Source organism: Myxozyma melibiosi (assembly GCF_037950935.1).
Source record: "Myxozyma melibiosi strain Phaff 52-87 chromosome Unknown BZA70scaffold_1, whole genome shotgun sequence".
Taxonomy (NCBI): domain Eukaryota; kingdom Fungi; phylum Ascomycota; class Lipomycetes; order Lipomycetales; family Lipomycetaceae; genus Myxozyma; species Myxozyma melibiosi.
The window spans coordinates 1-15,087 of record NW_027042915.1 but is presented as its reverse complement, the minus strand read 5'-3'; the positions used below and the strand labels follow the sequence as shown (position 1 = coordinate 15,087).

Genomic DNA, 15,087 nt, shown 5'->3' with positions numbered 1-15,087 from the left:
TTGTGCGGATTGAATGATATGAAGAAGTATCTTGATAGAAGTAAGAGACGAGTAATATATATTTTGGCAGTAGTCTACAGGATATCCCACTCAGTGAAAAGAACGCTGGTTTGACACGATATTCGGTCTAGTCGGAGACCGACAGAAACCCTATATGTTTGATAGGTGACCCCAAGCGAATACGCTCCGTCCGTTGTCTATCAACAATCACGCATGACTAATTGAGGTTACTTGTGTTGGTGAAGACACTCGTAGATCACCAGAAAGTGATCCGTTATCAATCTTGGGCACGGTAAGTAAATGCATTACTAATATTAACATCGCTAAAATCATGTCGTTCGATAAACAGAAACATATCATATTCAACTTAGTCCTCTAACCCAGCTGCAGCTCTGCTAAATCACCAAACATCCTCCTGGTAACGGTTGTCCTTTCGGAGATCTCTGATCAATTGCTCGCCGTTGCTCCCTGCAATTTGAATCAAGGTCGACTGCACATCACGCGCCATCCGAACGTCGCCGCACACATACACATATCCACCTTTTCCCAACACATCCATGATCTCATTTGCGTACTCAGCAACTCGGTGCTGAACGTACACCTTCTTGGCAGACTGACGCGAGAATGCAGTAATCATCTCAAACTTGTCTCCTAGCGTAGCCCCATACTCCTGTATAATTATCTTAAGTTAGCACAACGTACGTAAACATTCACGAATGAAAATTACACACCTTCCATTCATCCTGATAGATGAAATCCTCGTCAGCTCTTCGGCATCCGAAAAACAGCAACATCTTTCCGATATCAGCGCCTGACTTGACCTGCGCTGCCTTCTCTTGCACAAATGCTCTGAAAGGAGCAACTCCGGTTCCAGGTCCAATCATAAGGATCGGAGTAGATTTGTTCGTCGGCAGTCGGAAGTTGGAAGTGCGGATATAGATTGGAACCTTGGATCCGTACCGCTCACGTGGTCCGCTCACGCTGTAAGTGATACCCTGCTGCTGTTTCTCTCCATTCATCTCATTCTTAACAGCCAGCAAGTAGTTGGAGTTAACGCCATAAAACTTTGTCGCGTTGCCAACATCTTCAGTGGATACAACGGCGGTGATCGACAGCTTCTCCCGCTGGACCAAAGACGAAGACGAGATAGAGTAGAACCGGGGCTGCAGAGCACGAATTCCTTCAATCAATGCAGTGAACGGAACCTCAAAGGCGGTGGAAGTCAAAGACTCCAAAAGTTGCGCAAGATTGAGATACTTGTGCGAGACAACTTCGGCAAAATAGTCTTTGTCGCTTGCAAGCTTGGTGAGCGAAGCCTTCAAGGGAGTGTCTGCAGGAGCAAACTCGGCAAGCGTAGACATAAACTGCCGCGAGACGGCTCCACAGATCTCCACATAGTACCGCGCAGCAGCATCATAAGTAGTAGGAGTAGGAAATGGAACCTTGACGGTTCCGTCAATCGGCTCGAGCTCAAAAACGTCGTTGCGGCGTTCCAAAAGTCCAAATACGCGAAGGAAACGATCAACCTCCTCACTAGGGTTCATTGGCCACACAGCCAAATGATCTCCGGTCTGGTAGGTCATGTTTGAACCCGAAAGATCAACCTCAAAGTGAAGACAATTGCGGTCCCCACCAGCAAAGAGCTCGTGAGATTCAACAACGGGAGCCAAAAACGGATTGTGCGGTCCATAGGACGAGCGAGAGAGTTGGGACAGCTGGTCGTCGCTATGCTCACCCAGGTACAATCTGTCCGGAGCGGGAGTCGTCTCCAGGAGAGCAAACGAGGGCTCGTATTTGACATCGTGGGCCTGAAGATGCATGGCCTCGCTGACTTCGGGCCACATCTGCTCCTTCCAGGCCATGAAATCCTCTTCAGCCGTGCCCCGAGCGTCATCTCCTTCACCGACTGGTCCGAGACGCGTGGCACCCAGACGGGTCAAGGACTCGTCAACCCTGTGAATGACAGCGTTGTAGTGCTCATAAGTACTGTTTCCAAGACCAAAGGCGGCATAACGCATCGACTGCAGCGGAACGTCCTTCTGCTCACAGAAATCAGGACTCTCACTGGTGACAAAATCGAAAAAGGACACGGCATTATCGGTGGGTTCACCCTCGCCATACGACGACATGATGAAGATGCTGAGTTTGTCCTCTGGGAAATTGACAAAGGTCTCATAGTCGTATTCCTCAAGATCAGCTACCATTGCACGAAGGCCATACTTTGCGTGGGCCTCTTTAGCGAGCTTCTCAGCGTAATCCTGGGAGTTGCCAGTCTGGGTGCCATAGAAGATAACGCACTCGTTATTTGTCTCTTGAAGTTTTTGAACTATGCATCGGTCCGAGTAAGCACCCACAGACTTGCTCGCGGGTTGCTCTTTCTTGCTCTTAGAGAACGAGCTGCGAGTGAAGTAGGCGATGACGACTATGACAAGCACGGCGATGAGAGCTGTCGAAACCAGGCTGTCCTCCACAGGCTGTTTCCATGACCCCACGTTAGCCATCGCGCAACCCCAAATCGTAAGCAACAAGACATACCTCGAGACCAGCGGTTGTGTTATCGTTAGCGACGGACTGATCTATAATCGGCTGAGCGCCTGCATCGAGAGGAGACTGAACCATGATGACCTTTTCCATAGTGACGACGAAGATAGAGGGAGCACGAAAAGAGGAGGCGCTTTCTGGTTCGGCGGTCGGAACGATTTATTAAGTCTTTCATGTTGAATCAACAGCAGAAAACTCTCTTAAAACAGGTTTTCGTTCCGGGCGGCATCAACGTGAGGGGCTCTGGAATCCATTTTGCTGTAGTCGCAGTATTACTCCGTGGCCCACAGAGTTCGGGATAACCTCGGGGGTTTAGCCCCCCCGCATTTTTGGCCCTCTGAGCCTAACCCTAAACAAATTGGGGCAACAGACGCGCGAGCGATAGCCCAGTTGCTGTTTATACGAGCAAGTGATGGCTAGAATTTGTTCTACCGCGAGCCTGGCTATCCCCGCGTTTTCTTACTCCCGAGATCCGGGGTAGGCCGTGTGCTCAGTCATCGCTGACATGATCACTGCGGGGTGGGCTGTAGCCAAACCGCAGATTCTTTACGGGCGAGATGTTAGTCAGGGTGAGATGGAGCCGTCTTTCACTGATTTTGCTGATCCAATGCTACTTCTGTTCTTCCTCATTCTTCCTGCATAGGCCATATTCGCTCTTGCCGTCCGTAATTCGCACCCGGCGTTCTCCGTTTCGAGCGAGACACAGAAAAAGAGAAGAATATACCGTTCGTATACTCGAGGGCAAGTTCTGCGGTTTTTGCCAACTACTTATTCGCTACTCTAAAAAGGGAGCAGGAGATTTGATGATTATACTCTGGACAGTTGTAAACTGAATAGTATTTTATTCGCAAAAGGAAAGAGCGTGTACAATAGACAAGTAAATACTAATAATTTGAGCCTTCACTCGGCAGCTACTGCTACCTAAAACAATGGATGGATGACTTCGACTGCATCACATATTACTCCCACTTTGCAAACGCAGGCCTTACTGCCTCCATCTCCTTTCGGATTGTCGCCGCATGGGCTGCGCTGCGAGGAGTGATCTTACACTTGAACGGCAGAGGGCCGTGCAACAAACCTAACTCGTAAGCCTCAGGATCCAGGGGGATAGTCTTGCCAGTCACGGGATCGACAGGCTCTCTGATGTCAAAAGCCCAAAGAAGCTTGGCCACCATACGCCACTGGTTTCTCTCGGCAAGATGAATACCCGGACACATCCGTCTTCCGGATCCGTAGCCGTAGTGGTCGCGCGCGTTGTAGTCAGGGCTACCGGCGTACGCGTCGGCGAGCTTGGGATGATTCAAAAATCTGTCGGGGTTGAATGACTCCGGATCTTTGTAGCCCAAATGCTCAGAGTGCTGGATAGCCCACAGAGGAAGAAGGATGGTGGAGCCCTTGGGAATCAACATTCCTTCGTACCAGTCCTCTCTCGCATTCTGATGAGGCAAACCAGTCGAAATACTATCATTTGTAAAAGCGTGTTAGCATACCATCACTAAATGGCAAGGTAAATAAATGCAGGCCGTATACTTACACTGGGCGGAATCTCATTCCTTCCTTCACAATACAGTTGATGTATGGCATCTTGTCAAAGTCACTCCAGGTCGGCGAACGCTCGGGTCCACAGACGGCATCAATTTCCTTCTGCGCTTTGATTGAGACCCAAGGATTTCTGGCGAGAGCAAGTACGACCGTCAAAAGAGAAGAAGACGTAGTTTCCGCTCCGCCTTCCACGACTTCTCCAAGAAGCATATCAAACGCGTGCTGAGTGAACGGATTTCCCGTCTTTTCATACTCGTCGAGAAGTCGGTCAGTAAGGCAGTCGCGCTTCTCGCCACGTGCGCGTCTTTCCTCCACAGTCTTCCGAGCGGTAGACCAGATATTGTCCATTGCCTCACGAGACGCAAGTGCCCGCTTTTTCCATTTGCTGAAGCGAGTCGGCCAAAGCTGAAGGAAAGGAAACTCGTCCACAGGAGGATTAGCACCGGGCTCGAGGGCTGCACCAAACACATGCAGCGCATCGTACACGCACTGTAATAAGCCAGTTAGTATCAAATGCGAAACAGTAATAATGATTCAAGGTTCCTTACATGACCCCAAAATGAATCAAATGTCGGTCCGCGCTGACCATAGACAAAGGTACAGGCAATAGATGAAGTAACCCGGCGAAGATGACGATAAAAATCCTCCGGTTTAGTCAAGAAATCGTACATCAGCTGAGTAATCTCGGTCTCTTGGATAGGAGCAAGCTTTTCATCAATGGCCTTGGGTGAAACATTGTGAGTCACGATCTTTCTCTTGAGCCGAGTGATGGGGTCGCCAGGAGAGAGAACCATGTGGTCTCCTTCGGTGAGAAGCTGACCAATGTAGCTGTGAGGTCTGTCCGCATACACGAGGCCTTTCTTGTCCACTAGATCGTGAATAGCTTTACGATCGCACAGAACGATAACGTTTGAATTTCCGAATTTGAGGGAGAAGACTCCACCATACTCAATGCCCCATTCACGGACCCTTGACGATTGCTTTTGTTAGCAGTCAGTTTGAATAAAAGAATCAGCGAGATTCTGTACTTTCTGTAAAAGCCGGTAATGGGAATCTGGTGGAGATTGCCTAGAACAGGAAGCGTTTGGGGACCGGGAGGCATGCGAGGGTCGCGACGACCCGTCTGAAGAATGCGATAGAGGCCATAGACAGCGAGAACAGCAAGGGCGGAGTAGACTCCCTTAACCAAAACAGCTACGTTGATAGCTGGGGATTTTGGAATAGAGTGGATGTACTGCATGAGATGGTCCATGATTGCAGCTTGAGCATGAAGTTGACAGCAAAAGAAATATTCAAGAGGCTCGGCCAACCGGCAGACCCAGAGAGACTCGGTCTGTCTTATATAGTAATTTGTGCATCACGATTGGATGGTAAAATGCGGGCAGAGATGTTTTGTAACGACCAAAAGACGACTGGCTGATCATCGTTAGCGACCAATACGTACAAGAGGAGCGTTTTTAGGGGTAGGGCCGAGTATCGACACGGACGCGATCGCGCTCGCGCGTCCACTCTCGCGCGAAGTGTCGTGATTCATAGTATTGTGAATAGTATTCCCTACGTAATAGTAGACTGCACGTGTTTTGGGCCTACATCTTACTGATATTATATTATTTTCAGTTGCAGCTTACATTCGCGCGAAGCATCATGAGTCGCAAATGATATGTCTTGACGGCCGAGATGTAGCATCGTGTCGAACACGAACTCCCACATGTAAGTGCATCGCGATGCACGAAAGTTTATACCCCGCCCACATTCTTATATAATAAAAGACATTCTATTTGATCGTATAATGAACGTATTCGCGCGAAACTTGGATCAATTGATCCGTTCACAGATGTAAGCGCGCGAAAGCACTTCACGCGAGCTCTCTGCTCGAACACATTGCGGGGTTCACTGACGAAACTGCGGGGAAGTGCTGCCTGCACTACGCAGAGGGTATCGTACAGTTTCTGATTATCAATCTCACCGATCTATGAAGCTGCAAACCGTCGTTTTCTGGCTCTAAGGTATATATATCTAGCTCTCCTGCAGTCTGCGGGAGAACTTCCATCTTGCAATCAACTTCTCTGCTGACTCTTACTTCTGACAAAGCCAACTTCACCACTCGCATCATGACTGACCTTTACTTTGACGAGGACACCTTGACTACCGTTCAGGATCTCTGGAAGAATCTTAGCTACGCGAAGAGCAAGGTAAGTGTCGATGATTATTATCATTCAAGCACTTGACACTAAAATTCTGTGTAGAACCATAAGCCTGAGCTGCTCAAGGAGGAGGAGGAGATTCTCGACTTCTACAAGGGATGGGCTCGATGCTTGAACCAGGAGTTCAACGAGGACTCGGAGACGGGCAAGAAATTCTATCAGATCGACGACGTCGTTACGTACGACCTGTTTGGATTTACCGGAAGAGGCGACTTCAAGGAACACTTTGAGCAGACTTTCCCATACTTTGCAAATGCCAAGGTGGACTTCAAAGATCTCGAAGTCTTTGCTACGTCCAAGACCTCAGGATACGCTACAATGGTGCAGCGCCTTCGCGGAAAGTCTAGAGATGACAAGCCGTTCACTATGATCTATCGTATCACTGGCCTCCTTACCAAGACTGACGAAGGCAACTGGCAGTGGGTTCACGAGCACGTATCGTTCCCTGTCAACATGGCCACCAAGGAGGCAGACTTTACGTCATCGATCGATCCGAAGAAGGCTTTCCATTTCTAAGCAGATGGGAGTTTGTGTTGCTTTTAAGCAGTGATTAGCTGTACGCGAGTATAGCCGTTATCTACTTCAAATATAACTAGTGCTTTATTCATATGACTGAAAAACCACCTACAACTTGTAACGTGTAGCGCTGTCTGGAGACTTGAGATCGTCGGTGACACATACCTCAAGTTAGGCGATGAGTGAAAGAGGCTTGAATGTTGTTATATGGGTCTCAGTGGAAAACTAAGTTGGGGGGTGGCTTGTAAGGAAGCAGAGGCGTGAGAGCGGGGTAATCATCATAATAATCAGGATTTGTCCAAATAATACTACAACGATTGATTTTTAAATACCTCCAGAACAGGAAATCGAAAGTCTCTAAACGGATGATGATTATACGGACTTCGTGAAGTCGCGTCGTCGTGGGTCGTAGGGTTGTCGTTGGAGGACATACTGAAAGCATAAGCGATAAATAAGGTTGGTAGAGGAAGTCGAGATTGCAAATGATTTGGGAGATACTGTAGTCGGAGATTCATTATAGACGGGCGAACCAGGCTTTCTTATACGTTTCTCTGCTGACTGCCTCGTCTACATCTCGTTCCGGATGAGGCGAGGACGTCACGCTCCGAATGCCGGAGACATCATTGGAGGAGTCTAAGCACGACGTTTTCTCGGTCTGTCATTAGTCATCTCGTTACACGGCGCTTAATAAACAAACCAGATGCAGAGCACTGCGTCCAAGCCATTACAGGCAATCTCAACACCCAACGTCACACTGACCCGCACACCTACTACGGCCTGCAAGGCAACAGTAAATAAGAAGCAGTTGTTTGATGTCTACTTATGTGCAAGACGGAGGAGGTTATCACCGGACACGGCACGAGTAGAAAGTAAGGTGTAGCGTCGCAAGATTGGAGCGTCCATTAAGAGACCTGAATATCAACCAGTTGCCTTGATCAACACCTAATCAGTAGATTCTTTCTACCATTTTCTCGTCTATTTCAATTTCACAACAACATCACTCAATCAGCCTGTCTCCCATCGACAAAACTAACCCTTCCGACGGCACTACTCCGTCACAGAGGAGGGCTGGAACTAGGGGAAAAGATCTCTTGAATTAGTAGAGATCATTTCATTTCATGTAGAAACCGACTGGCAGGCTTTGGTTCCAACTGTTTAAAAGAGTACTAATATTGGAAGGAGCGAAAAGTAGTGTAAAGATAAAATAGAGAAGAATTCTGAGGTCAGGCGTGTAGAGCCAGTCTGATAACAGAGGAGCAGATCATTAGCCTCGTAGCATCATGCCAGGCTACACACGGTTCTCCGAAAGCAGACTTCTAATGACTATCTACTGATGTAGCTCTCCAGTCGTTTCCAAGTCATAGTGCTGAAGAGCAGGTAGGAGGCAACTCTAGAGATTTGTAAACGCCGAACAAGTATATATGCTTAAATCCAGGAGGTCCTAAGACAGCTTAAGTAAGTATGATGACAAATTTTCAATTTCATAGACTAGACAGACGATGCGCAAGAGCACCTTCAAAAAAGTTGCGCAAGGGATGGCGGGTAGAACAGCGCTGAACCGGACGCTGAGGCACATGCGGGGAGAAGATACATATTTGATGCGCGCACTTCGCGCAATACTACATAAGATTCAACACGTTGTGGTTCTAAGATCTTGTTTCTGTATTATAGCTAATTAGTTCAGGATCGCCCCTTTCGGTTGCCCGACGTGACGCCGTGCCAGTGTATTGCACATAATAAATAATTGCATTTAAGTTCTCGGGCGACAACGCTATTGTCGCAGTCGCAGATCTTAGGCGGTGCGCACAAACCACTTCTCAAAACAAAAGTTGTTCTCTGGATCTAAGGAGCGCGGACTACAAATCTTAAACGACAATGAATTTATAGCATTGAACTGAGGGGTTGATCGAAGACCAAAGCAGACAATACGCAGTAAAATACGCGGTACAATACACCTTATACTTTCAACATCGAAAATCACCAAAAAGTGCTACAAAAGAGAGAAATTTTGGAAAATACTGACTTACTAAACCCTAATAACAATTGCCATAGCTAGAAAAATTAAGATATATCCAGATTTCTCGCGCGATGGCGGAATTGAGCCGACATCTTTAATATTTAATAAATCAGCTTAATCCACACTAGAGCACTATTACTAACTTTAATAGTGTAGGGTTTCCCCGCATTTTCAACTGCTTATATTCTCATTTCTCGTCTATTCTGTGGAACCGTTCACCACAACAGTCTTTGTATGACGTAACTACTTGACCTTCTGCAGCATGAACCTCGTAGAGAGGCCTGCTCCACTCTGTACGACGACTTTGGACGTCTTCGCAGCAATGCCGGTCCATAAACTTTAAGATACTCCCGTGCTCGCTTAATATCTGTCGATCACCGAGTCACCGAGACACCGAGGAGGAGTATTACCATGCCCTGATGGTACTTCGGCACCTCAGATTCGTATCAGAGAGACCGTACTAATGATATACCCGTTCAGATAAAACTGAAGATACAGAGATGACATATGGCTCATATTAGTATCAACCAAGTAGTTCTATTCAGATCAGCTACTGGAGCAGGACCGTCTAGAATCTGCAAATGTAGGTAGTAGTATTAATGACAGCGCCACGTTGCGGCTACGGCTGGGGTTATTAACTACCCCGCATCTGCTCATCTGAGGTTTGAGTTCTAAGACAGGGCAGGTGCGTGCGGGGACTCTGCGCTCACACAAAATTATACCGCGAAGAACGTGTAGTGTATGTGCTCTGCACTGCACTTGTGATGAGTAATTGATCATTATTGTTTATTGTTATTGATTATGTTCTTGATTATAAAGGGTTTTTCAGTATGTGTTGAGAAGCGTTACATTTACCTTTCATACTTCTACTTTGTTATCTTTAGTTTGTCTTTAGCCACTTCTTGTCTGGTGACCTCACATTTGTCCAGCGCCACCTTATAATAGGGACGCTCCTTCTGTTTGTTTATTCTCTAGTCTTTACGCTCAATACATACTTTTCCCTAGTTGATATTTGGTCTTATTACTTAAGATTGGAATCCGCAAATATTACAGAACGAATAAAATATATAAAATAATATTAATTAAATACAACACGAGCAGATCATCGTCATAGTTGATGCTTAGCTTGTTGATTCCTTGTCTACTCATGGGCCAATATCTGTCCGAAACAGTTGGAGAAACGGTAATAGAAGCAATTCGAGTGTGCAATCCAGACGTGTAAGCTCTTCTTGTAGCATCACGACGTGACATTTTAAGTAGGTGCTCAATTGGCGCAACTCATGTTTCATCTCCTCCTTTATGAGGTATTTGAGTTCTCGTCTGGCATCTCGTTCTGAGTACCGAGTGCCTGCTGAATGGGGAAGATATCCGAAATAATTCCGAAGTCTGTACGCCTCTCAACACACAATCACGTCTCAATCTTTCGCAAGATCGTACACTTCTCCCCTTGTTGTCTCCGCACTCATCGCACACCGAGTCAAATTTTGAAGTTCTTTATAATGTTTTGGTTATCCCCTCTCCTCCTTTCCCGCCATCCATTTCTTCTCTTAACCGATACCTTTCTCTTCACTGAATTCGTTAAGACCAGAAATTATGTCCGTACAAGACAAGCCCCAGACCCCTGATGACCAGACGCATCTCGAATATGGCAATGCTGACCCCGAGAAACCAACGAACTCTACCGCGGACTCTGGGTCCCCGGCTCCTTTTGAGGAGCCCTTCGTTTTCACAAAAGAAATCTTTCTAACCCTTCTTGTACGTGCCGCTGTTAAATTTTCTTCTTCAATTTCCTTGCTGTATGCTCACTCTTTACGTTGAAGGCTGGCTACGTTGCCTGGATGGCTGATCTGTTTGCTGTGAATACGTCCAGCAGTATTCTTGCAAGCATCAACGCCTACCTAGGTACGTGACAAATAGAATATCCCCCGCCCATTGATTAGATAGTTACAAAGCTAACTTATACACAATCTAAAGGCCCTCAGTCAACGTATACCTTCATTCAGTTGGGACAGTTGGGACTTCTGGCCTTCCTTGGGCCCATCGCTGGCGGTCTTTGCGACACATTTGGCTCGCGATATTTGATGCTAGCGAGCAACATCTTCGGAATCTTGGGCGCTGGATTTGCTGGCTGGGCTACAAACGTGAACATGGGTATTGCCGGCGGCATCATTATTGGAATCGGTGCATCGATTCACGTTCAGATCTGGGCCACTCTCGCAGCGCTGGTGCCAAAGAGACATCGAGCTCTGGCATTTGGCCTCTTCCAACTGGCTCTAGCTCCAGGAATTGCGTTTGCCCCAGTCATTGGTAAGTAGTCAGCATGGGGATTGCTACATTTGACCTGAGCTACAGACCTCTAACATTTCCTCTTGTAGCCCACGCGGCCGATTTCCATGGCCATTGGCGGTGGATCTTCTGGCTTCCATTTATCCTTTATATCATCGATATCCCTTTGGTATTCTTTTTCTACCATCCCCAGTCAGTGCATCCTAGCACTGGTCTCTCTGTCTCAAAACGGCTTGCTTTGTTTGACTGGATTGGGTCATTCCTATTCTTTGCCGGAGTTGTCTTGTTTGTGCTCGGTCTCACGCTCGGTGGTAATCAATTCACTTGGTAAGTACTTCCTCTGCAATATCAACGTCAATCTATTATTCTTTCTTTCTGACATGTCATCCACAGGAAATCCGCAATCACCTTGTGCCTTACCGTGATCGGGTTTTGCCTTCTCCTCTTCCTCGGAGTGTTTGAGACCTTTGCGCCATTAAAGTTCCCTCTCTTTCCCCGGAAGGCCATGGCAAATTTCAGAGGTGTTGTAACAATCCTGTGGTCTTTGTTTTTCTACTGTGCCGCTGAGTTTGCCGTCAACAATCTCTGGGGTACTCAGGTTCAAGTTCTTTATACTCAGGATGCTCTGAAAATTGGATGGTACTCCAGCGCTTATACCATCCCTATGGTTGTGTTTCCCTTGATCAGTGGTCTCTTGTTTTTCAGAATCGGATACACCCACTTTCAGTATCTCTTTTATCTCGTGGCCATGCTACTTTGTCTATGGTGCATGGCAACTGTGGAAACTGCCACTGCCGGCGGAATCACGGCACTGGTTGCCCTCACCGGTGGCTTTGTGTCGTCCCTGTGGATCATTACTCTGATCATCGTTCAGATTGAAGCTGGGCCAGCCCATATCGGATGGGTCACTGGTCTTTTCTACACTGTCAAAAATGTCGGAGGAGCCATCGGATCGACCACATACTCAAACCATCTAGTCACCCGCTTCACCATGGCATTGACCTCTAATGTGGCGGTGCCCCTTGCGCAGTCGGGACTTGATCCAACTCTCATTCCTGAAGTTCTCACTGCTTTGACTACCGGAATTACCACGGCGCCGGTTTTGGCCGAGCTGACACAGGAGCAGCTGGGAATCGCCGTCTCGGGAATCACAAAGTCATATGCGTACGCATTCAAGATCATCTTTCTCATTAGTATTGCGTATGGGTTTGCAGGAATCGTGTTTGCTTTGTTCGGAAAATCGGTCGCGCCCGATGATTCCGTCGACGCAAAGCCTGCTGGTGGCCCGCTGTCTAGAAACTTGAGAAAATCATCGCGCACAGACAGCAACGTCTAATGCCGACCTTGTTACTGCAGAACGGTATTGTTCGCTCTTTTATACCCATCTTTTGCAGGGATGATATTTGTAGTCCTGAGTTTTTATTTGTTTGATCTGAGGATGAGTATGAAGCTCTCTCATTAACCATACGCTGTATTATTGTTGTCTTGTAACATTGTGAGTGTGCAGAGATTTACGCGTGTAATATTAATATTACTGTTATTAAAACTAAAAGTAAACTTATTGGCTTTTTAGATAGCTATAAATCTTTATATAACACTTCTTTTGATATCAGGATAGCACATAATCTAGTTGCAGCATAGGTTTAAGCAAACCACGGCGCGTCCCGAATCTTCACTGAGAATATACTTTTGAAGGACAGACTCACCAGGCGAAAGACTCAGGGTGATACTCAACAGCTATGCCTCTCTTACGCATCTCTTGTAGTCCTACGACGGCTTGACGGCAGCCATCCATAAATCCACCTGGCCCGCACGAAATCACATCAACTGTCTTCGTTTTGTTCGGACTATCTCCAATGGCCTCCACTTTACGAGTCAGAAACTCGTTCACATCAAGTCTCTGAGTCGACGAAGCGGTGCAGTGCGTGACAAGTTCAATCACTCCAGCGGATATACATGCACCGTAGCGACTACTAATGAGATTCGAAACGTGTTGAATCATCTCATCATTTCTTGCCGTCAACAAGAAGATAAACCGCTGATGGCAATGATGAGGATTGATTATGCTCGCTGCGAAGCTATCCACGAAAGAAAGTCCAGCAGTAAACCCAACTCCGGCCGTCATACAGATTATGGCGCTCGAATAAGTCCACGCCATAGGAGGAGATCCATATAAGCCTTCACTAAGAGCCAAGAAGCGTAAGCGGTGCTTCTTGCTTTGCAGGACCTGGTCATACAGTGTTCTCGTTGCTCCGCAGATGGGTCGAATGTAAAAGACATATACAAGAGATTCCGGGTCAACGTCGGGTAGTTCAGGAATGACGTCATTACATTCGACGAACTTAGCGGACTCGCTCGAGGAATTTTCCGAGAGACTGATTTCATCTATTCGGTCTGTCTTCTCCTTCGAGCGCTTCGCTGCCGTTCCAGATATAATGTCCGAATATCGACCCGACAATGCGACCGTCAAAGGATGAGAAGTCCAAGGCAAGGAGATTGTCGGCCAGTATAGGAACGTGTGTCTCCCTGCTGCGGCATGTTGTTCGAAAGATGGAAACACAACAACGCGCAAGAGCTCGCCGGGAACAACTTCGGCAATTGCTTTTGTTGATCTGAAATTGAAGAGACACAGTCTTGTACATCTCAAAAGCATATCAAAGGCCCAGACCGCAATTGCGGCATATATCCAGTAAATATAGCCCCATTCTGTCGTGTATCGGAGCTTGATATGGTACCAGCACCCAACAATCGTCAAGATGGCCAAAACGATGTGTCCGACCAGGAAAGTCTCATAGTACCTTTTTCTGATCCACAGTACGGAAAACGCAACTGCGAGTCCCATGGCAACAGTAGCAACTATTCCCCACTGGAAATAAGCCAATGCAGCCTGCTCAGCATAGCTCGCCGCCCCTCCGTCATCGAGATAGGCAGCCGTGTATAGTATGGAATGCACAATTGCCTCTACCGTAGCAATATATGCGATCCACCGATGAAAGTGCATGAATGTCGTTTGCGACCAGCCAGTTAGAAAGGCCATGATGTTGTTCCTTACTCCGAACAATAGAAGAAGAGGAATATTTGCAAAGGAGAGAATTCCAGTTCGATTTCCCACATACGCATATAATTCCCTGGCGGAGGAAGTATACCACGTACTGCCCGCAACAGTCTTGTACGGGACGCAGCAAAATAGCAAATTCAACACGAAAAAGATGAAAATCCCGATCGATACCAGTCGAGGAGGCAGATACCCCACGTCATAAGGAAGAGGAGCATCTGCGCGCGATGAGAACAAAGCCGGCTTCAACAAATGTCGATTGATAAAAGCTGAATAGCTCGGGGGCAAGACTTGAAGATGCTCCGTGAGCCGGTGGAGGACTCCAATCAAGCAAAAGAACCAGCCGACCATCAGCAATGCGAATCTAAAAGCACCTAATGTTAGCTCGACACATTATTTTAGATATATTTGAAGCACAAATGAGAACTTCTGCTTACCCGAACCGCGCATGCATCGTTTCTTGAAAAGAGAAATATGACAAAGTATCGTAATTTGCTCTATAAAGCGTAGGATTCACATATCCGGTTGTGTTCAGCCAGAGTGCATCATCTTCGATAACATGGCTTGGTGTCCCTAGTTCCAACGATCCCAAATATGTGTATATATTCGAAACGTTATTACTGCTCCAAACGGCTTGGAGACTATCACTGGATTCATCTTGGCAGTGTAGCTTCAGACACCAAGCTATAGTCGACAACATTGCTGAATCCGTCATTTTGCAGTCGTCGCTTGTAATGAGCCCGCTAGAATCGTCGCCCGACATGTCCATGCTCATGCCACCGTCATCTGTCATACTCCCATATTCTGAGCATCGAAGATAGTAGACTCCATCAATAGAGTCAACACAGGAAAAGGCACAAAATGGATGATACATATTGATGCCCAACCCAATGAGAGCATCCACTGGGTGCGCGCACTGAAGGAGT

At 47.1% G+C, this 15,087-nt stretch overlaps 6 protein-coding genes across 6 annotated transcripts; 3 read left to right on the top strand and 3 right to left on the bottom strand.

Moving 5' to 3' along the window:
- Nucleotides 1-400: 400 nt before the first annotated feature.
- BZA70DRAFT_235315 (NADPH cytochrome P450 oxidoreductase) lies at nt 401-2,501 on the bottom strand (the record flags this gene model as incomplete). Its single annotated transcript, XM_064910337.1, has 2 exons — nt 401-670; nt 732-2,501. 2 exons carry the CDS (start codon nt 2,499-2,501, stop codon nt 401-403), a joined length of 2,040 nt encoding a protein of 679 aa, XP_064770010.1.
- A 437-nt stretch (nt 2,502-2,938) lies between these two features.
- On the top strand, nt 2,939-3,398 carry BZA70DRAFT_270139 (uncharacterized protein; the record flags this gene model as incomplete). Its single annotated transcript, XM_064911257.1, has 1 exon — nt 2,939-3,398. A coding segment is annotated over exon 1 (271 nt), but the record flags the coding sequence as incomplete, so codon positions are not given.
- Nucleotides 3,399-5,571, bottom strand: BZA70DRAFT_270136 (putative cytochrome P450 oxidoreductase). Its single transcript, XM_064911256.1, has 4 exons — nt 5,112-5,571; nt 4,632-5,052; nt 4,076-4,572; nt 3,399-4,002 (listed from the first exon to the last, which is right to left on the bottom strand). Exons 1-4 carry the CDS (start codon nt 5,333-5,335, stop codon nt 3,501-3,503), a joined length of 1,644 nt encoding a protein of 547 aa, XP_064770008.1. The 5' UTR covers nt 5,336-5,571; the 3' UTR covers nt 3,399-3,500.
- Nucleotides 5,572-6,095: 524 nt separating this feature from the next.
- BZA70DRAFT_270134 (uncharacterized protein) lies at nt 6,096-6,965 on the top strand. Its single transcript, XM_064911255.1, has 2 exons — nt 6,096-6,275; nt 6,330-6,965. Exons 1-2 carry the CDS (start codon nt 6,195-6,197, stop codon nt 6,801-6,803), a joined length of 555 nt encoding a protein of 184 aa, XP_064770007.1. The 5' UTR covers nt 6,096-6,194; the 3' UTR covers nt 6,804-6,965.
- A 2,990-nt stretch (nt 6,966-9,955) lies between these two features.
- Nucleotides 9,956-12,657, top strand: BZA70DRAFT_270132 (major facilitator superfamily domain-containing protein). Its single transcript, XM_064911254.1, has 5 exons — nt 9,956-10,575; nt 10,641-10,722; nt 10,795-11,127; nt 11,196-11,433; nt 11,500-12,657. The coding sequence occupies exons 1-5, from the start codon at nt 10,414-10,416 to the stop codon at nt 12,440-12,442; spliced, it is 1,758 nt and encodes a 585-aa protein (XP_064770006.1). The 5' UTR covers nt 9,956-10,413; the 3' UTR covers nt 12,443-12,657.
- BZA70DRAFT_243046 (ferric reductase like transmembrane component-domain-containing protein) lies at nt 12,658-15,087 on the bottom strand. The gene is made up of 2 exons (XM_064910591.1): nt 14,599-15,087; nt 12,658-14,525 (listed from the first exon to the last, which is right to left on the bottom strand). The coding sequence occupies exons 1-2, from the start codon at nt 15,033-15,035 to the stop codon at nt 12,809-12,811; spliced, it is 2,154 nt and encodes a 717-aa protein (XP_064770005.1). The 5' UTR covers nt 15,036-15,087; the 3' UTR covers nt 12,658-12,808.

Bases quoted from the DNA above. Each gene is read 5' to 3' on its own strand.
- BZA70DRAFT_270136 (XM_064911256.1), bottom strand. From the start codon at position 5,335: ATGGACCATCTCATGCAGTACATCCACTCTATTCCAAAATCCCCAGCT. The intron at 5,053-5,111 runs GTACAGAATCTC...GCAATCGTCAAG, and splicing joins ATTACCGGCTTTTACAGAAA to GGTCCGTGAATGGGGCATTG. The intron at 4,573-4,631 runs GTAAGGAACCTT...GGCTTATTACAG, and splicing joins TTGATTCATTTTGGGGTCAT to TGCGTGTACGATGCGCTGCA.
- BZA70DRAFT_243046 (XM_064910591.1), bottom strand. From the start codon at position 15,035: ATGTATCATCCATTTTGTGCCTTTTCCTGTGTTGACTCTATTGATGGA. The intron at 14,526-14,598 runs GTAAGCAGAAGT...AGGTGCTTTTAG, and splicing joins ACGATGCATGCGCGGTTCGG to ATTCGCATTGCTGATGGTCG.
- BZA70DRAFT_270134 (XM_064911255.1), top strand. From the start codon at position 6,195: ATGACTGACCTTTACTTTGACGAGGACACCTTGACTACCGTTCAGGAT. The intron at 6,276-6,329 runs GTAAGTGTCGAT...AATTCTGTGTAG, and splicing joins TTAGCTACGCGAAGAGCAAG to AACCATAAGCCTGAGCTGCT.
- BZA70DRAFT_270132 (XM_064911254.1), top strand. From the start codon at position 10,414: ATGTCCGTACAAGACAAGCCCCAGACCCCTGATGACCAGACGCATCTC. The intron at 10,576-10,640 runs GTACGTGCCGCT...TTTACGTTGAAG, and splicing joins AAATCTTTCTAACCCTTCTT to GCTGGCTACGTTGCCTGGAT. The intron at 11,128-11,195 runs GTAAGTAGTCAG...TTCCTCTTGTAG, and splicing joins TGCGTTTGCCCCAGTCATTG to CCCACGCGGCCGATTTCCAT.